Source organism: Camelus dromedarius, chromosome 10, assembly GCF_036321535.1.
Source record: "Camelus dromedarius isolate mCamDro1 chromosome 10, mCamDro1.pat, whole genome shotgun sequence".
In the NCBI taxonomy this organism is placed as follows: Eukaryota; Metazoa; Chordata; class Mammalia; order Artiodactyla; family Camelidae; genus Camelus; species Camelus dromedarius.
The window spans coordinates 48998526-49022029 of NC_087445.1; the positions used below are offsets into that span (position 1 = coordinate 48998526).

General features: G+C 48.0%; 1 protein-coding gene across 3 annotated transcripts in view; it reads left to right on the plus strand.

Moving 5' to 3' along the window:
- The window catches only part of TMOD1 (tropomodulin 1), a 78047-nt gene that overhangs the window by 2152 nt on the left and 52391 nt on the right, over positions 1–23504 (plus strand). The window contains exons 1-2 of one of the 3 annotated variants that reach the window (XM_010995532.3): positions 3836–3926; positions 15692–15846. In XM_010995532.3, the coding sequence (XP_010993834.2) occupies positions 15727–15846 (120 nt within the window). In that variant the 5' untranslated portion in view covers positions 3836–3926; positions 15692–15726. Of the gene's footprint in view, positions 1–3835; positions 3927–15691; positions 15847–23504 lie in introns of those variants that run through there. The other 2 variants (XM_031450073.2, XM_031450072.2) reach the window with 2 other exon arrangements.

The window sequence follows — 23504 nt, forward strand, 5'->3', positions numbered from 1 at the left end:
ACTTTCTATCATGAGAAAAGTGAAGTGCCAGGGATAAAATCCAGGGGCCCCCTGTGCGAAGGAGGGAAAGAGTGGGGGAAACTGGTCCCCAAGAGCCAAGGGAGGAGAGAGACTGGCAGTGCCAGTTGCTGCAGAGAGACAGAGGGGATGAAGACTGGGAAAGGGCCACCAGGATTGGCAGGATTCATGGGTGACTTTGGCCAGGGCATTGCGGAGGGTTCAAGAATGAAATCTGCCACTGCTTTACTGAAGCCAGTGACCCAGCCTGTGTGTCTGAGCCCCAGCTTCCTCCTCTGTGCGATGGGGATAATAATAGCACCCATTTCATAGGGGTTTGCTGTGGGGATTAAGAGGGATGATGCAGGGAAAGCCCTCGGTCCAGTGCTTGGTACCGGCAATATTACTAGTGTTAGCGAGAGGAAGAGGCAGAAGCTAATGGGAGCTGAAGCCTGGAGACAGAGCCTACAGCTCTTCCAAAAGCTTGGAGGAGAAAGGAAGGAAGAGAGAAGGTTGTAGTAGCTGGGGACAGGGCCTAGAGGGGTGTTTCCAGGATGAGGAGTGTGAGAAGAGGTGGAGACAGACCAGTGAGAGGGGAAGAGGGTGAAAGGAGCATCGCAGGGGAGCACCGAGGGTCTTCCTTAATGACCTGCTGAATGTCACAGTCTCTAGAATCAGGTTCTAAAATCCTATTCCTCTAGATTCAAACTGAGCAAAGAAAGCGTAAAATAAAGCCAGTTCTGGCTCAGGCCCTTGTGTCCCCTTGGAAGACGTCTGTATCTGTGAAAGAGGGTGGCGATGGGCCATGAGGGGCAGTTTGACTCTGCCCAGGGGCCTCGTGACCTTGGCTTGCTTATTTCTGAAATGACATCATCTATCGATGACTCCTGCTGAGCCCAGTCATCATGGCCTTTTCCAGTCAATGTTTTGATTTTTCAGTCTTACTAATGGACCAGCCAGGCTGCCAACATTTCTAAAGAGGCCAGTTCACTCTTCCCTTAAAGCCAGAACACCAAATAGATCAATAATCTGGCCACTAGGAGCCATTATCTGTTTAAAGGCACAGGCCTGTTTGTATGGAGAAACATGAAACAGGCGGCATAATTGGGGGACCATTTCTTGTCCCTCGCTTTGTTTTATAAAATTTTCCTTTTGTTAATCATAAGGCCAGATTCTCTTCGCTCTTAATGATAAGGAAAGAATGAGCTCACTGGAGTCAACCTGGGACAGTCTGGGAGGCTTTCTTCGACGCTAGGAGGTACTGGACCCAGATCTTGTCTGATCTGAAAACCTAGAGACATTCAAGCACTTTTTTTTTTTTTTTTTTGCTTTTGTTTCTCCTTTTTCTTACGTCCGGTTTTTCTCTGGAAGAAAAACAGATTTGTGAAAGGGCTGTCCCTGTCTCAGTTCTTCTCAGCTCCCCAGCCTGAGTCACCACTCACCCTGGGGCTCCTGAGGAGGTGGCCCCAGGGCTGTTGCTGGGAGATGAATCTGGTGGGTGATGAGGCAGAAGTGCCTCTTGGCCTCACTCAGCCTTCTTCACGGACTCATCTCTTCTTCTCATCCCTTACATGTTAGTGCCTCTCTCAACCCTATTCCTTTCCATCCACAGCCTCCTACAGCCCCATTCACTCCCATGGCTCCAACTACCCCCTGTACACTGGCAACTCCTAAATTCGTGTGGCCTGGACCATTCTTCTCAGTTCTAGGCATCTGTGACTCCAGCCTATTGGACAAAGCCAACAGGGTGTCCCAAAGGCACTTTGCACCCGACAGGCCCGACTCAGGCTCATGCAGTCTTCCTCCAGTGTCCCCCTGTCTTGGTTAACAGTAACACCATCCACCCAGGCTCTGAGCCAGAAACCTCCCTACCTTTCACCATCACATTCATTTGGTCTGAAGTCCTATCCATTCTAGTTTCCTTAATATCTCTTCTGTTCGTTTCTATCCCCACAATCACTACCCCCGAGCTATTGTCAGAGCCTCTGATGAGTCTTTCTGCCCCAAGCCTTTCCTTCTCATGCTGCTGTTGAAAGATCTTGGTGAAGTGTAGCTCTGACAATGTTATTCCTCTCTCTTCAGGGACTCCCCATTTCCTACCAGATTCTTTGTCATCGAACTCCAGGACCATTTAAGATCTGGCCCCAAGGTACTTCTCCAAAACCATCTCTTGGCACTCGCCTCCATTCCTCCTTACCCTCTGGCCGTGGTGCAAGCACATGTGCCCTCACCTCTCTGTCTTGGTCCCTGCTGTTCCTTCTGCCTAGAATGCTGTTCTCTCCCTTCTCAACACAGCGAACTTGTAATCCTTCTTTAAAGCAAAGCCAGTCATTGCCTCACCTGTGCTCCCATAGCCCTCTGAGTAGACCTCAGAGAACCAGCCATAGTGTCTTCTAAATGTAATCATCATCCTTATCTCTCACTAGACTGATACCCTCGAGGGCTGAGTTTATGGTTCACTTATTTCTCCTTCCCCAGTGTCGAGCTCAGAGCTCAGCGCTTGGCATAGTGCAAGTATCTTATGTTTTAGTAAATAACTGATCATTGAATGAATGAATATGTAAAAGAATAAGTAACGGAAAACCCTGTGATAATGACGATAATCACACAACATCATCTGTGTGGTTTCCCACCCCACCAGGCCATCAGCTCTGTAAGGGCAGAAACCATACCCGTTCTGCTCCCTGCCAACCCTGCAGCCCCTGTCAGCCCCCTCACAATAAATGGAATGAACCCATGCTCTCACCTGACACTCACAGTAACCCTGTAAGAAGGAAGGGCAGGTCTTATTACCCCTTTTTGTGAAAAGCACAGTGAATCCGAATAGGAATTATCCCAGGTCATCCAAGTGGGGTGTGTATTCCCCAGAAAAAACCAGGGGCTCTCCATGGTTTGGTAAACTTAAAAAATGAGCCTTTGTGTTCCAGACTAGTGCTTCTCTACCACTGGAATCACTCGGCATCTTGTTAATGCAGATTTCGGCTCAGTAGGCTCAGGAGGGAGCCTGAGATTCTGAATTTCTAATAAGCAGCTTGTTTCTAATAAGCTTATTAAATAATAAGCTTAATCATTCCTAATAAGCGCTAATGAACTAATACTGTGAGTCTCATCCTGCAAACACAGACCACCGCACTGTGAGCGCCAAGGTGAGTGCTAGTTATCACCAACTTTTCCCTTGGCCATGGCTTTCAGATAGTGTTTTTATTTAAACCTACAAATGAATTCATTTAAGCCTTGACTCAAAATCAAAACTCCAGGGCTCTTTCTGGTTGTTTTTGTTTAGTTTTTGTCTTTATGGAGCACACTGGGGACATGCAGAAGCACCTGGCGGGGCTAGAACAAAGTGGAGCACGTGGTGGGGGGTGTGTGGTGTGCAGTGGGGCACGTGGGAAAGCCCAGGTAATAGAATGTTCAGGGTCCGAGAACTAATGATGGGGCCTGTGATTGGGGGAGGGGCACGTGGTGGGGCACGTGGCTAGAGCTCACTGAAAAAGGCCCCAGGGAAGGTAGGCTGCTGGAAAGGTCAGGTCCACAGCTGTGGGTTATTTCTTTTGCCTTCCTGCCTTCTCCTTTGTGTTCCGGAGAAATTTAGGCCCAGCTAAGGCTTTAAAGTCAAACTGCCTTGTACCTGGCCAGCCTAGAACCTCCGCTGAGCACCAGAGTTCTAGGCTTCTGTAACCAATTGCCTTTTTCAGTGCACCCTGCTTACATGTTTGGTGTCTATGAGCACAGGATGAACACCTGGCCAGAGCTGGGATGGGAACCCAGATGCCTGCCTCAAAACCACTCAGAAAACAAGGGATCGGAGAGCTGGGAAGGCGGACTTCTCCCTGCAAACCCGGGAAGATTTAAAAAGTCAGACTGGATGGCAACATTGTATGCATTTGTGTATGGTTGTTAAACTGCATTCCACTTACACCATTGAAAGGGTATGAGATTGCTTAAAATAAACTGGCACAGACAACATAACTAGTAAAACGTCAAAAAAAAAAAAAAAAGAGCAGAAAATTTGAAAACTAGGATCAGGAAAGTCTTTGAGAATACAATGGGATGGGAGCCATGGACCCTTGCTCCAGAAAAATGAAAATGTCCACGCACACAACAGTTTGCATGTCATTTCCGTGGGCACATGCGTCACTCTGAAAGCCTTTCCAAAGCCTAGGTTAAGAATACCCGATGCAGAATAAGGAGGGGAAATGTGCCAGGGTCCTAGCTGAAGACAGCAACTGTTTTTGGACACTCACATCAGCTCTGAGATGAATCATGAGAGCCAAAAGGGAAAGGGAGGAAAGATGAATTGGAGGCCAGGTCACGTCTGATTTGAAAAAAGACCGGTCTTGCAGGAGAGAGAAATGTTTTCTTAACCCTAATTCTCAGGGTGCCGGCAGGCAATTTTGCGTAGTGGTTAAGAACATGCCTCCCTGGGTTCAAATCTGAGGTCTGTCCGTTAGTGGCTGTGTAATCTCAGGTAACTTTTAACTCCCTGTGCCTCAACTTCCCCAGCTATGATCTATAAAGTGGAGTCATTGTGGGGACTAAATGAGTTATTGTATGTAACATGCTTGAGACAGGGCCTGGGACTCTGTCAGCGTTACAGAAGTGACAGCTGCTGGGGGAAGGTGGCCTGAGCAGTAGCAATGAGCACGGATTTCCTGCCAGCTCTACTGCTTGCTGGCTTTGTTACCTTCGTCACTGTAGTGGATTATATGACTGTGTCCCCTCGGAACCTCAGAATGTGACCTTCTTTGGAAACAGGGTCTTTGCAGATGTAATTAGTTAAGATGAGATCCTACTGGGTTAGGGTGGGCCTTAAATCCAATGACTGGTGTCCTCATGAGAAGAGGAGAGGACACACACAGGGGAGATGACGGAGTCAGAGGTTGGAGTGATGCAGGCACAGGCAGGGAGAGCCAAGGATGGCCAGCAGCCCCCAGAAACGAGGAGAAAAGCATGGAGTGGAGTCTCTGTCAGTGGCTCCAAAGGGAGCCAACCCTGCCGACATCTTGATTTCCAATTTCCGGCTGCCTGAACTGTAATGGAATAGATTTCTGCTGTTTTCAGCTATCCAGTTTGTGGTACTTTGTTATGGTGGCCCTAGGAAACTGGTTCAGTCGGATTACTGCATTTCAGTTTCTTCAGCTTAAATGGGAATTAAAAAATACCTACTTCACAGAGTTACGAGGACTGCATGAGATAGTCCATGTAGAGCATTTAGCACTGTGCCTGGTATGTGGTCTGTGCAGACTAGTGCTTGCTGTGTGGCGGTACAGAGACATAATGGGCAACAGTAGCCTCAAGGATGGTGTTCGTGGTGTTCTAGGGTCTACATTATCATTCATTTGCCCAGTGCCCTGTTGATGAACTCTTATGTGGTTTCCAGTTTTTTGCTAATGTAGGTAATAACCAGATGATTTGTACATAGATCTTTGTACAATTCAGTGAGTAAACTGGCAGGATAAATTCCTAGAAGTGAATTGCTGAGTCAAAGGTTATGTGCATTTGGAGAGATACTGCTCAGCTTGCCTTGAGAGATGGTGTACCAATGTGTACTTCCCTTTTGTGTGTTGGTCTCCTGCACATCTTATGAATATCAGAGATTCTCAGACGTTTTCATCTTTGTTAATCTGAGAGATGAGAACTGATGTCTCCTCTCTCGATTTACGTTTCTGTAATTGTGGGTGAGTTCGGTTCTCTGTTCATAGGCTCACTAGCCATTCGTATCTCTTTTTTATGCGAATTGCCTGTTCCTTTCCTCTTCCCACATTTTTGTTGGGCTGTTTTTTTTTTTTTCTTTTTTTTTTTTTTTTTTTGGTAGGATCCCTTTGTTCATGCTAATTTTCATACTGCTTTTTCAGAAAATACAGAAACTCGGGTCATTAAGCTGTACCTGTGTTAATACCTGCTCGGAGGCGAGATGTCAAAGTTTGTGTTTGTGAAATGGAGAGTGAGAATAGGAGTGAGCTCACAAGCTTTCCTGTAAGCCAACTTTTATTCTGCCAAGGCTTTTGTCTTACGGCTGTCAAAGCCAGTAGCAATGCCAGGCATTCATTCATTCACTTACTCAACAAACCTGCCTGAAGCACCTGAGAGAGGTGGGGCTTTACAATGGGCTGTAGGAGACAGGGATGCTTGCCTTCAAGTAGCTTTCAGTCTCAGGGAGGGGGTTGTGGATGCAATAAGATGATGCCTCTGACAGCAGAACTCTGACAGCCCCTCCTGCTTGTATTAACTACTTAGCTGCTAGAACACTTTTCAGCCGATGTGGAGAAAGAAGCCATGGAAGAGACAGAGGCTGGTGAGAGCTCATGGTGGCCCAAGCCAGGGCAGTTGCAGAGAGGTGGGGAGGAGGAGCTGCAGAGTGGCGTACGCTACAGTAGAGTTTGCAGGGCAGGCGGGTAGGTGGGCAGGCCAGCTGGGACAGGGCCATGGATTCAGAGTCTTTTCCTAGAACCCTGTTGCTTACAGTGATTCGTGCAGTGACTCAGACCTGTGATGACCTCAAGAGATGCAAAATGAAAACATACACTGGTACAGGCACACGTGCTTTCCTAATTTAAACCATCTGACCACTGTGACTGACATGTAGACCTTTGAGGCTCCGTGTGAACTGGGATGGGGCTCGTAGCCACCACAGAGAGTGATGGAGTCAAACGCTGTGTTTTGTCTCCCTGTGTTTTCAGAAGGTACTTTCCTGAGTGACTAAGAGAATGAGATCAGCCAGGGAGAATAGTGCAAACAGGCTAGAAAACAAAAAGTTTAAAGAGAACTGATCTCTAAGTCCTTGTCCTCTCCACTCAGTGGCTCCAAACATGCCTTTCATAATCAAGTCTTGAAGGGCCTTAAATCTCATCTTGTCAACTCCCAATAACCCCTCTGGAGACCTCATCTGGGACTCCAGCATCCCTGCTCATGTGACTGTCATAACAGGTGCTCACCACCTCCTCAATCAGCCCGGTGCCTCCTGGGGCATTTTTTATTTTTAGACAGTTCCTTGTGCTGATCGGAAATCCATGTCCTGGTAACCTCTGTAAATCTACGTCTTCTGAGTGCTAGGGAGCCACAGACCACTTTTGTTCCTTCTACCCCAGCTCAGCCCATTAGAGGTTTGCAGAGTGTGCTGTGTTCCCCCTGGTCCTTCAATTGTTTTTCATAGGACACCCGGCCCCTCTTTTCTGGGCTCAGTCAGCACCACTGAAGAGAGAAGGCCTAGTTCACAGGAGAGGTCACCCACGTGGCCAGTATGCATATAAAATGTGTTCAGCATCCTTAGTCATCAGAGAAATGCACAACGAGATACCACTGCCAACCCACCATAATGGCTAAAATGAAAAGTATGGACAATACCAAGAGGTGACAAGGGTGTGGAACAACTGGAGCTCTCATACATTGCTGGTGGGGATGTAAAATTGTACAGTTACTTTGGAAAACTGTTTGACAATACCTGTGGAAACTAAGTGTGTGCCTCCTCTTTGATCCAGAAATTCTACTCCAGGTACATACCCAAGAGAAGTAAGTGATTAATTAGTCCTACCAAGACAGTCATAGCACTATTTATAATTACCAAATACTGGAAATAACTTAAATGTCCATTAACAGTAGAGTACATGAATAAATTATGGTGTAATTCATGTGATGGAATCCTACACATCAATGGAGAAGAATGAACTGCCACTCTAACACACAACACAGATGAATCTCTCAGACAAAATGTTGAGGGAAAGGAGCCATACACAAGAACATACCCACTGTATGTTTCCATTTATATGATGTTCTAAAGCAGTCAGAGCTAATCTGTGGTTTTAAAAGTCAGAATAGGAGTTGCCTTTGAGGGAGATGGGCTGAGACAGAGATGAGAAAGCCTCCTGGTGGGCTGGGAATGTCCTGTATCTTCATGGGAGTGGTGCTTACGTAAGTGTATGCGTATGAACAGACTCAGTGAGCTGTGCTCTTCAGACTTGCCCACTTGACAGTGTAGACCCAATGCCTATTAAAAAGGAAGAAAATCATGCCCTGCACAAAAGAGTAGGGGCCCAGAGCTGAGCATCATTGCCCTTACTTTGTCCCCTGTACCTTTATTAATGTGGCTGAGATCGCACTGTGACTTTGGGGGCCAGCGTCTCACACTGTTGGTCTACATAGGGTGGACAGTCACTTGAGAACCCCCAAACCTTTCTCATGGCTGCCCAGCCGTGTCCACCCATCTAATGCTTGTAGGGTCAGCTTATTGGGCTGTACCTCCGTGGGAGTGAGGAAAGGAGAAGGAAACCAGTGATCTGAACTACATCATCCTTTATCTCACCTCACTTGGAACCAAGTCCCCTGATTCCTATGCCAGTGTCCCTTCTGCCACTGTACAATGGCCCCATGTTCCTATAGGCCCCAGGGACTGGAGATTCCAGTGGGTTGGAAGATACTAGGAAGGAAGAGGACCATTCCAGGTGAGCCAAGGCTGGGTGTAGCCCTGGGGCCTTCGGGGTGTATGGTGTGTGTCCTTGAAGAGGGCTGGGAACAGGTTGTAGGTTGTGCAGTTGTACAGAGCCCTGCTTTCAGAAGGACCCCGTGCTTGGTAGAATGCTCCATAGTTGCTTTCTCAAAATTCTTAAATTTTATCTTTGGATTTATTTTTTTATTGAGTTATAGTCAGTTTACAATATTGTGTCAATTTCTGGTGTACAGCACAATTTTTCAGTCATATGAGTTTATATTTTTAAGTGAAGCCCAATGGACTGTGGAGCATGCATCAGGGCTTGAAGCCTCTGCTCATGTGAGGCCTTACCACCTGCTAGCTCCTGAGGGTAGGTTCTTAGACTTGGCTGCCTCACCTCCTGGCACTCTCAGATCCCACCAGCCTCCCCCTCCCCACCTGCCCAGCTACTGCAGGGGCTCTTGCCCCAGGTACCTTCAGCTGGCAACTCTGCAGAGCAAACCTCTTGTCCTCCCTGATCCAGGCACCCAGTGTCCTTGTGCAGAGGTTGGGATACACTTGGAATCGCCCGTCTCCGTGTGTGGTGGGGCAGTGGCCCCACTGGAAGGGGAGATGCCTGGCTTGACTGTGTGGCACCCTATCACGGCAAGCGTCTCTGTCCTGCATCTGGCAGGGAGGGAAGCTGGTAGGCAGAGGACTTGGAGTACGTGCTCTGAGTCACAGCATTGGGGCACCTGTGTAGATCTAGACATCATTTTTTTAATTATGAATTTTTAAATCACCATGACTGATCAAGACAGAGACCATGAGAGAAAGGAAAAACCTTTGTCTTGGTACCTTTAATGGCACCTTTTCCCCATTTTTGAATGCAAGACCCCCCTGGTCTTACTTTGCCCTGGACTAGGCAAATTCTGTAGCCAGCGCTGCCTGGGAGAGCCTTTCATCAGGGCGCGGTGAGGTCTCAGGCCATCACCAGGGGCTCCTTGGGGATGCGAGATGGCAGGGGCTTCGGACCTAGGAGGCTGGAGAACGTGGTCCTCTCGGTCCAGCTCTCTCCCCGTCTGTCCAGATCCCACACAGGAGACAACGCTCTCACTTCTTGCCCTGCCGGGGACATGAAACTGTTGGGCATGAAAGTGCTTTGTTGTTGTTGTTGTTTTGTCAAAAACGCAAAGTCTCTGCACTTTGGAGTGGTTTTAGGTGTAATTATTGTGTTATGTTTTATGACCCTGTTTTAAAATCTAAACCTTGAGGAAGTTAAGCCCCCCAAACTTCCATTACCCACTTGCCTACCCCTCCACACCCTACCCTGCCCACCCAGTTGAGGGACAGTTGACTTTCTTCCTTTTGGGGTTACTGGTCTGGGCTAGAATTCGGTTGTCCATCTGGCTCCATGGCGTCTGTAGCCCTGACTGACCTGCAGTAACGGTGGCTTTAGTCTGAGCTGTGCTCTGAGATGTGTGGCTGGTCAGACATGATTGCTTCCCCAACCCAGTTCAGCCTGGGGACTGGGAGAGGTGGAAGCCATGGTCTCCTCCGCTGGGCAGGGAAGCACTGCTTTCCTTGGGCTACACACAGCCTGCTGGAGGAGAGAGGCTGCGTCACTCCAGTAAGGAGGTTGAGGGAGCTGCTGGAGGGGCTTTGTGGACTTAGCGTGACCTCAGAGAGTGTGGAGGCTGGGAGAGGGTGCTCCAGGCTGAGAGGACAGCGTGCACATAGCCCAGAATTTCAGGGGTGCTTGGGGATGAGTGGCAGGTCCAGCTGGAAGGGGAAGGCCTGTGCTGGGATTAGAAGCTGGAGGCAGGGGGGCGGAGAGCGTACAGAGGCCACCAGGTTTCCAGTGGCCTCAAACCCCAGGCTGGGGAGTTTGCACTCCATCTGTCATAATGGGGGCTGTTGAAGGTGGCTTTCAGCTTGGGAGCAGCATCATAACTGATTTTCACAAAGATCACTTGGAGGCTGAGTTGAGTGTGGACAGGAAGGTAGGAGAATGGAGGCAGGGAGCCGGGTTGGGAGGCTGCTGTGATAACACAGATCTGAAAAAGGCAGTTGCCATGACAAGGGAGAGGAGGGACAGATACAAAGGATGGTAGAGAGAGGAGTCTAGTCACAAAGGGATAACAGTGTCTGATTCCACTCAGATGAGGCACCTAGAGTAGTCAGACTCAAGGACACAGAAGGTAGAATGGTGGCTGCCAGAGGCTGGGGGGAAGGGGAGGGGGGTTAGTGCTTAAAGGGGAACAGAGTTTCAGTCAGGAAGATGAAAAAGTTCTAGAGATGGATGGTGGTATTGGTTGTACAACAGTGTGCATGTACCGAGTTCTATACTGTACACTTAAAATGGTTAATTTTATGTTTGTGCATTTTACCATAATCTAACCAAAAAAAAAAAACTATAACATTAAAAAAAAAAAAAATAGAGGACTGACAGGCATGGGGACCCACCAGGGCTGAGGGAGTGGGAGGGGAGAGTTCGGGCTGACCCCAGGGGTCTGGCCTGGGGAGCTGATGGCAGCAGGGTGAGGAGGTGGAGGTGAGGTGGCCGTGCTCAGAGTTGGGCACTTTGAGCCTGAGGGACTCCAGGAGAAGTGCCCAGGAGGGAGCCTGGGCTGGAGAGACCGGGCAAGAGTCATCAGTTTATCACTGGTAATAGACCCCAGCGGAAATAAGAACCAACAGGGGAGTGTGAGATGTAAGAAGAGGGCAGAGCCCAAGGGAACAAGTGGGCCAAGAAGAATCTGTGGTCAAGGAGACTGAAGAGTGGGGAGAAAGGAAGGAGGTAAACCTGGAGAGTCTCGTACTTGCTTGGCTGCAAGGGGTGGGGACCCATTCGAGGTACCTGAGTGCAGTGAGGGAGCCTGAGGAGGCGGTAGATCCCAGAAGGACTGTGGGAGGACGGGGGTCTCATGGGAATTCAACAAGCGCTGTAGCAACCCAGGCCTGAGGGAGCAGGGACAGGGCGCTTCTGGCGACCTGGTGTTCCCATCTCTCAGCCCTGTGAGCTCACCCTTCAGATTCTCCCTCAGAGCCCCCAGAAGGAGCCAATCCTGCCACACCTAGATTTTGGACTTGTAGCCTCAGAGCTGAGAGACAATGAATTTCTGCTGTTTAGCCCCTCAGTTTGTTAGGGCAGTCTCAGGAATCAATACAAATCCCAAGAAATAAAGGAGCTCATTCATCCAACTCACGATTTTTTTTTTAATCCCAAGCCACCACATAGGTCATTGACTAGCCAAGCAACTGGCTGCCCTGGAGGCAGGCACCTACTCTGTCCAATCAGCTGAGTGGGGGAATCACATGATATAAAGCATGGCTGCCCCCAGAGGTGCCCCTTGGAGGGCAGGGGGGAAACAACTCTTTCAGGAGGGACCAGGGACAGCTCAGGCATGCTTGTGTCCCTGGAACCCATGGAAGAGAGAGGCGCAGGCTTCAGTGATGAGGGATCGTGACCTACAATCCCTTTAGCCAAAGTGTCTTCAGAAAGAGAAGAACAAAGACAGGGGAGAGGGGGTATGAAGAATTAGCTTTGTTTGTAAATCCACCTTCCTTTGCCCAGCATCAAGACATTCACTCGGGCTGAAATGACAAGATGGTGTAACTGGAAAATATTCACTTGAACTTGTGACTCAGCTCTTCCTGACCTCAGGGAAGTGCAGTCATAAATCAAGGTGCCGCCCAGCGCCTCCTCCAGCAGCGCTCCTCCAGGGCAGATGCAGATGCCATTAGCAGAAGGGACTGCACCTACTTCCCCTGAAAGATTTAAAAGCGCATTTGGTCCTCCAGGAGCTTCCCTGTCTCAGAGCTTTCATTTCTGAAGCTTCCTGATGGATGGCCTCAGCCCTTGACCCACTAATTTTTACTGTCCAACCTGCCGAGTTTTACTTCCTGGCACAGCTTATAAATTCTTTTCTGTTTTTTTCATACTTAGCAGCAGCTTAGGGCTTCTGCCATCGAGAAGCAGGGTGGCCAGATATGCCGGCAGTGTAAAATACGATTTGGAAGACTTAAGTTTTTAAATGTGTTTTAAATTTATTGAGCTATCCTTTTCTTTTTCTCACCAGCTCTTACTCAGGACCCGATCTGTAAAGCAGGTAGCAGCAGCCCTGTGCTCCATCGGGGAAGGCCATGCTGGGAGCTCCAGCAGTGTCATCACCCCTACCTGCCTCCCCTCCCCTCTTGGGTTCCCAGCCCTCCCAGATCTTTCCAGTTTAAAAATGGGGAAACAGAGGATCCGAGAAGAGAAGGGACTTGCCCCAAGTCCCAAGGACACTAGATCAAAACCTAAATGTGCTCTTGCCCTTCTAGCACCTTCACCAAGCACAGGGCTGGGCACTGGGGCCACGAGGACAAGAAGACACAGGTCCTTACCTGAGGGACATGACAGCCTGATGATAGTGTTTGGGGGAGTGGAGTGGGGGAGGGGGGTGGCCCCAGCAGCAGCAGTGGCTGAGGCAGCCTCACAGTGGCTGGACTTTGTTGAGCCTTCATTGACCACGCCCCAGCCCCAAGCTTTTGCACCTTATCTGCTTGTTGCCACTTAATTGTCGCAGCACCCTATGGGGCGAGTACTGTTACCCTCTTACTGTACAGATGAAGAAAGTCAGTCCAGTGATTTTCAGCTTTTTATTTTAGCAGCCGAATCCCTTCCTCAAGGGAAATCTTACGTGGAATCCCAAATAGATCAGGCAGTAGCAGGGGAGAGCCCCTTTGCTTAGCCTCTCCTAGTTAACCCCAGCAGGGGCTCTGGAGAAGCTTTCTTGGAACCTGAGATCTCCCCTAAGCACAGCTTGAAGACCACTGGTGGGGGATTTGTTATAAGGAGAATTTCCCAGTCCATATATGCTCATTTTACAGATAAGCAAACTGAGGCCCAGAGGACGAGAGGAATTTAGCAAAGTTCACCCAGGGAGTTACCAACACAACTAGCACTCCAGCCAGCATCCTCTGAATCTCAGGCCTGCGTCCATTCTTGACACCTTTTCTATGGGGAAACAGAGGCCTTTTACTAACAGTTATAAAATACCATCTCTTCTAAGCCGGCTTAGAAGTGGGCTCTATTAATGTGCTGTGTTCACCTCCCTCCCACCCTGTCCCTTCCCTATCTCCAGTTCCCCCACATCACTGACCACAGGAGAATCTCGCTTTAGAGAAACCATCCCTGGGAGCCAAGTAGATGAGTGTGGCTTGAAGCTGACAGCTTCATTGTTTACCTTAGGACTTCTCTGTTCCTCTCAGCTTATTTAATGCAATGCTTCATCACTCCGTAATATTCACAGGGCACTTGACGTTAGAAAGGGCCTTTTAAATCCTCTGAAATAAGATTTTTGAATTCATCAGCACCTTGGAGCATGTAAGTGGAACATTAATTTTCCTGTGTGTGCTAAGAGGGAGACTTCTGCAGGAAATTTAATGACTGCAACCCTCAAGTGGCATTCTGGAGGTGGCCCGCCACCTGGCCCCACCCCTTCTTCAGTGGGCCCCATAGTTACCACCCATTTCTCTCTTCTTCCCGCTGGCTTTGATCTGGATTCCTCCCTCCCTGCTCCCTTGTCCTAGCTCATCCCTTTTCCAGTGTCTGCCCCTGACTTTCTAAGCATTTTAGTGTATAGGAAAAATAAGTCAACAGGCAAAGATAACACATTTGGGAAGTTCCCAGGGTCCCAAACCTGTCTCAGCTGGGCCTGTCCCCTAGTCCCTTCCTGTGTGAGTCTGAGTGGCTCCCTCATGTGAACCAGAGGTGAGTCTAAGGCTGTGTTTTCCAAAAGTTGTTCCATAAGATTCCAATTTCAGAAGCAGTTTCTCAGAGACATGGTTTCATGGTCCAAAGGACAGGGAAATTCTGCTTGTATCCTGTCCCTCGTGGTGACATCCATTGTGTGGAAGCATGCCAGCAGTTCTGAGAAGTCAGGCAGTCCCGAGTCCTGTGCAGCTTCGTACAGTCCGAGACCTGTTTGAACCCCAAAAATGCATTTGCAGCCCACCTAAGAGTTGCTAGTTCGGAGGTGTCTCTGGAAGCTTCTGAGCCCTTTCCTGGGGTTCCTCTTGGTCCTGGGATGCAGACCATAGGGCCTCTCCTGGCTCCACTCAGGAAAATCCAAATTAGGTTATTCTCTGAGAGCCCTCAGGAGGGGTTTTTTCCGTCTATACGAGAGCACTGTCAGCGGCTTATGCTTTCTTTGGAAGTAAATAGAAATGAATCGAGGGGTGGACCCACGTATGGTCTGAACGTTGCATTCTTGGGGTCTGGTCAAAAGAAAATGTCAGTTTAAGCTGAGCCATTCTTAGAGAAAAGGATGGCACTGGCCTTTCTGTATCTGGGAGGCAAGTTCTTTCTTATCAAGCCAGCTGTCACCCACTTGGATTTCTCCTGCAGATATGCCCATACGTGCACAGACTTACATTAATAACGTGCATCTCTGCTTTCTGAAATGGAGGCTTTTTCTGGCAGCTGAGAGAACTTTGGGTTTAGTTTCTTTTTAATTACTTCCATTATTTTTAGTTAACAAGTAATCCCAGCTTTTTGATTGGTTAGTTGGTTGTCTTTTCCTAGTTTTTGTTTCTCTCCACTCTGGAAAGTTCCATCAGTTATTTCACAGATGAGCCATGGGTTTTGTTTGTGTTTGTTTGTATGGGGGTGTAAAACCACAAACTGCTGTGAAGAAGGCGATCCTGTTGGTAGTAGTTCTAGGGCTGCCATAACAACCACAAACTAAGTGGTTTAAACAGCAGGCATTCATTGTCTCAAAGTTCTGGAGGCTAGATGTCCAAGATCAAGGTATTGGCAGGTTGGTCCCTCCCAAGGGCTGTGAGGGTCTATTCCAGGCCTCTTCTCCAGCGTCTGACGGTTTGCTGGTAATCTTTGGTCTTCCTTGGCCTGTAGAAGCATGACCCCTATCTCTGCCTTCATCTTCATAGGGTGTTCTTCCTGTGTGCCTGGTTGTCCAAATTTCCTCTTTTTATAAGGACTGCCGTCCTGTTGGATTAGAGGCCCATCCTTCTCCAGCATGACTTCATCTATACTTAACTCATGACATCTGCAACAACCCTCTTTCCAAGTAGCATTGCCTTCTTACTTGGAATGTGGTACTGGGTTACTGAGGTATGGGGGTTAGGACTGCAATATGTGAATTTGGAGGGAATACAATTCAATCCTTAACATCAACTCTATACACAATAGCACATTCCTTCCCACTGCATTTAAAGAGGCATCTGTTTACTCTGAGAGCAAATCCAAGAAGGGTCTTTCTAAGATTTTTTTCTTTCTGGTAGGTCGTACGTAGATCAGCACAGAACATTCTCTGACAATGTCATACAGGCGAGAGCTAGAGAAATACCGTGACCTGGATGAAGATGAAATCCTTGGAGCCCTAACAGAGGAAGAACTCAGGACCCTGGAAAATGAGCTGGATGAGCTGGACCCTGATGTGAGTAGGCACTGAATGGGGCTGTGTTATCACAGGTGCAAGGACAGTAACCGTCACCACCTGCGGGAGGGGCAGGTGCAGACTTCCTGAAGTACCACTTCCCCTGTATTTTTCAAATATCACAGTCCATTTCAAATATTACTTTCATCTAGAAACACCCTCACAGACATGCCCAGAATGTTTAGCTAAATGTCTGTGCACTCCCTGGCCCTGTCAAGTTGACAGACAGAATTAACCATCACAAGTCCACTCCTAGTCACCTTGGCACCCATACACATCTATTTAAACCATACCTATCTCTATAGAAAGTCAATCATAAGGTCATAATCTGCCTAACATGATACAGCCATCCTGGGTACAACCTGCCAGAAAAAGAGGTAAAGTCCTTGAGTGATGTTTACTTTTCTCCTCAATATCCCATAACTTAACTACTATGATGTAAAATTAACAATACTTAAACACCACAATATAAAATCAGTACATCTTATGTTACACGTTAAGAGAATAAGAGAGGGGAGAAAACAATTTAATACACACACACACACACACACACACACACACAAATACAGGCATGTTCATAATAAAATAAGGAGAAAATACTCATGACAATATTGTCCTCGTTTCTCGAACTGGTCACGTGGTCATAGGTGGCATTTATAACTACCTTCTTCCACTGCGCATTCTGCACTCTCTGCCTTCAGCAAGCCCCTCAGCTGGTTGTGGTTCTTTGACTGGCAGGGTGACTCTAACCTTTGCTCCTGAAGGGCCTGGACCCTTAGTTGAGTTGTTACAGTTTTCCACTGACTTTCATCACAGGGCCTAGTAATACTAAGCAAGCCCTAAGGAGTCCCCTGTACTGCAGACATGCCTTACTCCACTGTGGAGCAGCAGTCTGATTTCCCTGTAGTAATCAGGACAAATCACCCCAGCCAGTACAGACACTCCCTTCTCCGCCTATTAATTCAGAGGCTTGGGGAGCCCAAAGTGGCCAGGTAACAGTCTTAACTTCCAATCCAGTGGAATCATTGTTGTGCCTCCCTTTAGAACTAAGACCTCTAGGTCAGCAGAGCATAATGTCACAGGAACAGGAAACAAAAATGTTGCCAGTGGGTCACCGGGGGTACCAGTGGTGATAGTGAGTGGTGCTGCTCCCATTTCCACCCTTTATTCCTGAACCCCTGAATCCTGGCCATGGGAGAAGCAGCACCATATAATGGACACTGATACAGAGCATGTACAGACTCCTAGGGACCCTTGCCCTAGCCTACAAGGTGTCACAACCTAACTGCATGGCAGCCGAGTCTGTGAGAGCCCACTCCATCGTTCTGTCAAACCAGCTGCTGTAGGACAGTGGGGACTATGTGTCATGGAATCAATTAACTGAGAAAGAAAGGCCTAGGAGAATCCCCTTCACTTGTTTGATGTTTTTATCACTGCATTTCATAGGTAGCACATGTAAGTGTTTCAATGCTCAGAATTCGCCTTTGCAGTCAGATTACAGCATCACGAGACAGGAGGCTCTCTGGCCATGTCTGTGGTTTGACCAGCAACTGCAGAGCTGAGGGAGGGACTCCTAGGTGGCCTGCTAGACAGGGGCCTTCTTTCTCCCTCTGTATCCCAGGCACCCAGGTCAGTGCCCAGCACTGAGAAGGTGGAGAATGAATGTTACTGAATTAAGTGAATTTCCCATTTGATATATATTTAATTAAAAATGTGATATTTCATGTCTTTTTAAAAAACCTGTCACTGCTCAACTCTGGTTTAACAGTGATCCGTAAAGAAAAGAACACTACTCTGCCATCTCACTAGCCCTCGAGTAACCGCAGCTGGTGTGGAGGGGGTGGAGGTCAGCAGGAAAAGGCAGGACTAGAGGTTAGATGTCCCATCCACGTGACCCTGGGCCAGCTGCTGTCCTCTCTTAGGCCTCAGTGTCCCCATCCATGAAATGATGGAGTTGGTTGGTCCCATTCAGGGCTAAGCTTTCATAAGCTTTTAGTCTGGTCTTATCTCCAGATTTAATTAAATGTCCTCTTTCTAGACAACCCAGAATCCTTGTCTGGGGGTCCTGGGTCCTAGGCCCCATGGAGTGACAGAGTCTTCCAGCAGCATGTCCTCATCTTGCTATTAACGACTCTCCAATCCTCCCAACCCCCTCACCCTCGCCCAGCCAGGAGGAAATGGTCCCCCAGGTGAGGCTGCCAGGGCTGATAAGAAGGCAGCTTTGGTTGGGGAGCCCTGCATCATCACTTTCCATTAGCCTGGGTTTCCGTGAAAACAAGTGATGTAGGCAAGAAATAATCAGCGTCCAGCGTTATTGCTATAAGGTTATTCTGTTCTAATTCTATCCTGGATCACTCTCGTGTAGAATTGCAAAAACAGAGTTTTTAAAAGTGAGAACAAAAGGAGGATGTAGCTACTTTCCAGTCAATTCAGTAAACATGACTCGGCTACCCGCCAGGCACTGGGCCCTGCACCGCCAGCAGCAGGGGAGCCTGGCGGGGATTCTGCCTTTTGGGTCCTCAGTCCAGTGGGGAGCAGGCATAATAAACCATGTCCTAAACGGGAACAGACAGGGAGCTCAGGGAGAGGATTAATTCCTTCTAGTGGGAGGCTTCCCAGAGCAGGTGATATTGGAACTGGGCCCTGGATTTTTCTCAGTCAAGAATAAAAACAAAGAACTGCTGAGTGAAGGCCACAAGCAAAGGCTCATGCACAGAAAGTAACTGGTGACGAGGAATTTAGGTGTGGTTTCTGTGGAGGATTAGATGAGTGTGGAAGGGGGTTTGGACTAGATAATGGGGGTATGGTACAAGGCAGACTAAAGAGTTTGGACTTCTCTCAGCAGGCCCAGGGAGGCCCTAGGGGCAGAGGGCAGGTGGCCTGGAGGAGATGCTGGGGAGATGGGTGAGAGGTGGAAGGGGCTCTCATGGTGGTGGAAGAACTCTTTTCTGAAGACAAGGAAGGGCCCCTGCCCCTCGCCACAACCCTTCTGCCATCTTGCGGAATCTCTGGTCTTTGGGGCTGTTGGAGTTGCCCTGAGCCTCCAGGTGAGGATGAGTTCAGATTAGGCTGCGACTATAAACTGGGTAGTTGGGGTCAGAGCCAGGCCTGGGACCTGGGAGTGGGCAGAGACCAGATGCGGGAGCCCTTTCAGAACTGAGAGTAGAGCCCCTAAGGGCTGCTTGAGCCCCAGCTGGGAGCTCTGTTCTGCTTCTGAACTGCAAAGGGCTCCCACTCCTGATAACAGGGTATCTGGCCCCAGCAGCAATTCCCAGGGCTTCTGTGCTCTCACACAGCCGGCTCCCCTGAGCCTTCTCACAGGTGATTAACAGGAAGGCATGTGTGTGTCCCCTGGAGGGGTGGAGAAACCAGGGCCCAGAGAGCTGACTAACTTGCCCAACGTCACAGGACCCGTGTATGGAGACTCCAATTTCAAACAGGCTCCAAAGTGTGGCGCCTCCCCCTCTGGCAGGAGGAAGGTAAATGTGCACTCGAATTTGGGAGTAGGGTTGGGCAATCCGAGACCTGTGAGCCTCATACCACTGGTTTCAAAATGGACATTTTCAAAGACCTCTTTCTCTCTAAGTTCAAGGAAAAGAAGAGAGAAATCAAGAGAGGATAGGAGATACGGGAGGCCAGTGGGGTTTTTGTCCGAGTCTCACAATTGGCCCGTCACTGAGATGTCTCTGTTACCTGATTTGCAAGTCGGTATGGGGGTTTTGAAAAGATCTAGTAGGCCTCCCTTCTTTCTGAGAGCACAAACATTCCAGCTCAAGTTTCACCCACCCTGGGCCCGTGCTCTGAAAGCAAGCACAGGGAGAGGCCAAGGTATGCAGACCACGAGAGGCCTCCAAGCCGCTGGCTGGGAGGGGATGCAGAGACCAGCAGGTGTCCAGCCCTCCAACTTACAGAGCAGAGACTGAGCCCAGAGATGGAGAGGAACTTGCTGTGGCCACATGTCCAGACAGAACCAGACCAGGACCCAGCTCCACTGCCCTCTCTCTAATACTTTACACTTCTGTTTTAATTCTGGTTTAACAAGTGCTTATAGGGCACTTCCTATGTGCAGACACTGTCCTAGGCACTTTGAAAATAATTCATTCAACCATCATCGTAATCCTATGATGCAGGCACTGTTATCATCCCCATTTTACAGATAAGAAAACTGTGAGTTGAAGTAACTTGTCCAAGAAACTAAAAGAAGGCAGTGGAAGAGCCCTGAGCGGTTCTGAGAGTTCACATCTTAGCCATGCTGCTATAAGGGGTCTTCAAGAAGATAGTTTGAGCCGCAATGTGCTCTGGTTTTATAGTTGGAAGCAGAGGTTGCTGTAAACAAAATTATTCCCCTTTCTTCCTGGAAACAATCTGAGATGCGGAAGTACTGGTTCACCCCTGGCTCTGCTCCCAACTTAGGCACGTGCTTTTCCCTCTTTGGATCTCAGTTTCTCTACCTGCAAAGTGGACACAGTGGGCCTAAGTGCCCTCTGACACCACCTCCAACTCTAACCATCTCTGTATGAGCAATTCCTGGCAGTCTTGTGACCTGAATTCAACTAACAGGTAACATTTCAGGGGGTTCTGTTTTCAGCGATGCAGTTGTTAAGCCCCAGTGTCATGTGACAGAATAGAGTACTCGGAGTTGGAAAGCTGCTTTGTTTGCAGCAGGTGATTCCAAACTTGTGCACATTAAAAAAAAAAAAAAAGTCCCCGAAACTTTCTCTCTCTTAGTCCGCGGCCTGGAAAAACTCGAGCTTATCATGAGATTGTTGCACTTGGACTCCCACGGGAGAGGAATGCTCCATGTGCTAAAAGTATCTGCTGTTGACTGATTCCCCAAGAGGATCTGCCCTTTCTTGTCTTGCTGGAGTTAAGTAGACGCTGCTCTGAAGCTGAGCCAGCTCCTGGGTTCAGACTGCCTTTGTACCAGGCGATGGGGAAAATGGGCAATGTACAGCGACGTTTGAGAATGACAAGTCACACTGTGACTCGGGCAGGGTAGTGTACAAGTTCTTATAGCATCGGTAGATAGTTGACATTTACTGGGGTAAAGCCCTGTATGGGTTATCTCTTTTAGTCCTCCTAGAGGTTTGGTTATCAGCCCCATTTAAAAGATGGGGAAACCGAGGCTTAGAGAGATGAAGAAGTAAACTGCCCAGGATGCAACACGGGTGGTGCTGGGATTCCAGCCCAGACAGCCATGATCCAGTAGCCTGGGCTGTTAACTAATACCTTCTGTAAGCATGTGTGGGACCAGGCCTGGAAGGGAACTCGGAAAACAGAGTGGGGAATTATCTGCAAATTGTTTTTTCTGATTCAGTTTCCTTTGAAGTTGTTATTTTCACCATAAAGACAAATCAGAAAAAACAAACAAACAAGAAAGAAACCACCAACACAAAGAATTTAACTCTAAATGTTACTCATTAATGAGGCTTTGGGGAAAAGGAATAATATTTTTTAGTGTCTTGGTAAAAGGATCGAAATATTTGCAGGAGAGAAAATGGTAGAGATAATCCCAAACTTATAAAGAAATTGGGTCCTACGTGTTGATTTTGCAGTCTGCTGTTGGGAATCTGTGACACATTATAACATCACAGAAACAACAATTGAAAACAACAGGCCCCCTACAAGGCCTGAAATTAATAATAATAATAATAATAATAATAATAATAATAATAATAATAATAATAATAATTTTAAAAGTACAACTATTTTCTCTTGAGGTCTTTTTACATGCCAGGTGCTGTGCTGTGTTTTATGGGGATCATCTCATAAAATCTCCATGAGGATCCTATGAGATTGATCCTCACAGGTTGGCATTAAAACCACTCTAAGAAGTGGATGCCCAGAATCACACAGCCAGTAGGTGATAGACTGAATTCAGGCAGACCTGCCTTCCTCAGCCCATAATGTGTCAAGAGTTCTGAGAACAAGGGACCGTGAACTGCAGGGAGAAATAATGGAGGAGAAAACCTGGAACTAGAGAATCTCAGTCAGAGGGACATTTAGAGACAATCCAGCCCCCGCCCCACCCCCACACATACAGACACAGTGCAGGTAAAGGACCCTGATTTACAGGGTCCCTCCTGCACACATCATTCACCCCGAGTTTTATGTGTTTCATTGAATCCTCATACCAAATCTTTGAGGTAATCACCACTTGAGTAATGAAAAATCAAAACAACAACAACAAAAATCCTGAAGCCCAGAGAAGGGAAAGGACTTATTTAAAGTCATACAGCAATTCAGCCACAGCACCAGGACAAAATCCTGGGACTTCCTGTCACACTATATGGCTTCCCACCAGACTCCACAAAATCATAAAATCCTCCCTCCTTCTGCCCCAAATCATATACATAAGCCTGAGGATGCTCTTGTCCATGCAGGATGCAGCCATGTTTGGTCCACAAGGCCATGGTTCTCCCTTTTAACACAAACCGGCAGATTCACAAGCCCAGGACAGAAGTAAACAGTTGAAATGGAAAGAAATAAATCTCTGCTCTAAAAATAGGCACACATCCTTAGAAACACTGCCGGCCATGCACAGAGCCAAGGATGGGCCTGGCGGGGTGAGGGCGAGTGAGGCCAGGTGTCAGAGTGTCCCCATCCCACCCTCTGTCTTCTGGCCCCATGACCACCTCCCCCAGCACTCTGTCTACCCCACAGCCTCGCCCCCCGACCAGCCTCCAGCCTCCCCAGAATGGCCTCCTCCCTGCCTCTGCTGCTGGGGGACCTCTTGGAGTCCTTTATTCTCAAGTCAGAATCCTCCCATTATTCAAGGCCCAATCTCCCCACCCTTCCCTTGGGAAGCCTTCCTGACCCTCTCCCTCCAGGCCCCCAGCACAGCGGCTTCCCCACTGAAGACACTGAGCAGTTTCCTTTTTGATTTTGACATTTTTAATAGGAAATAGTAAAACATATAGTAGAGTACAGAATGTACCTATGTTCCTTGTATCCAATTTTAACAAATGTAAAAATGTTGCCTTATTTGATTCAGATCACTCTTAAAAAGAAAAAAAAAAATCACCATAGATAAAGTTTTAGCCCTGCCTTCCCACCTCCCCGGCTTCTTCCCCATCTCTCCCACTCTAGTTGACTCTTTCTACTTGACAGGCAGCAACCAAGCACCCACCTCAAGTAGGTAGTTTAATGAAGGAAGGAAGATGGGCCAGTTTTCTGAAGGCACATGGCCATCATGGGTCATCTTTTACTTTTCCTCTCTTGAAAGAGATATGGACATGAGAAAGTTTTCACTTACCACTTCATCTTCCAGGAAGAAACAACAGAGCCAATGATACATGTTAACCCTAACCCAACAGAGCCAATGATAACAAGTTTCCTGGTATCTTTGTCAGAGACAATAGGGAGTGGTGGGGACTGAGGCAAACGAGAGAGTTTGTGTTTGACTAAGGGGCACTTGCTGTTCTCTCCATCAATTGTTCCCAATATTGCCAGATCATCTAATTTTTCAAGAGATGCTGGAAATCTGCATTTCTATATGCAAGTTTCCTATTTGAAACTCTCAGCAACTCATTTAAATATACAGGCAAAACCAACCAAGTTTTGGCATTTGATTGGACTATAGACCTTCCAGTTTCCAATTCTGGCAATGTTCATACAACAGATTTTTGGATGGATGGATAGATAAATAGATAGATGAA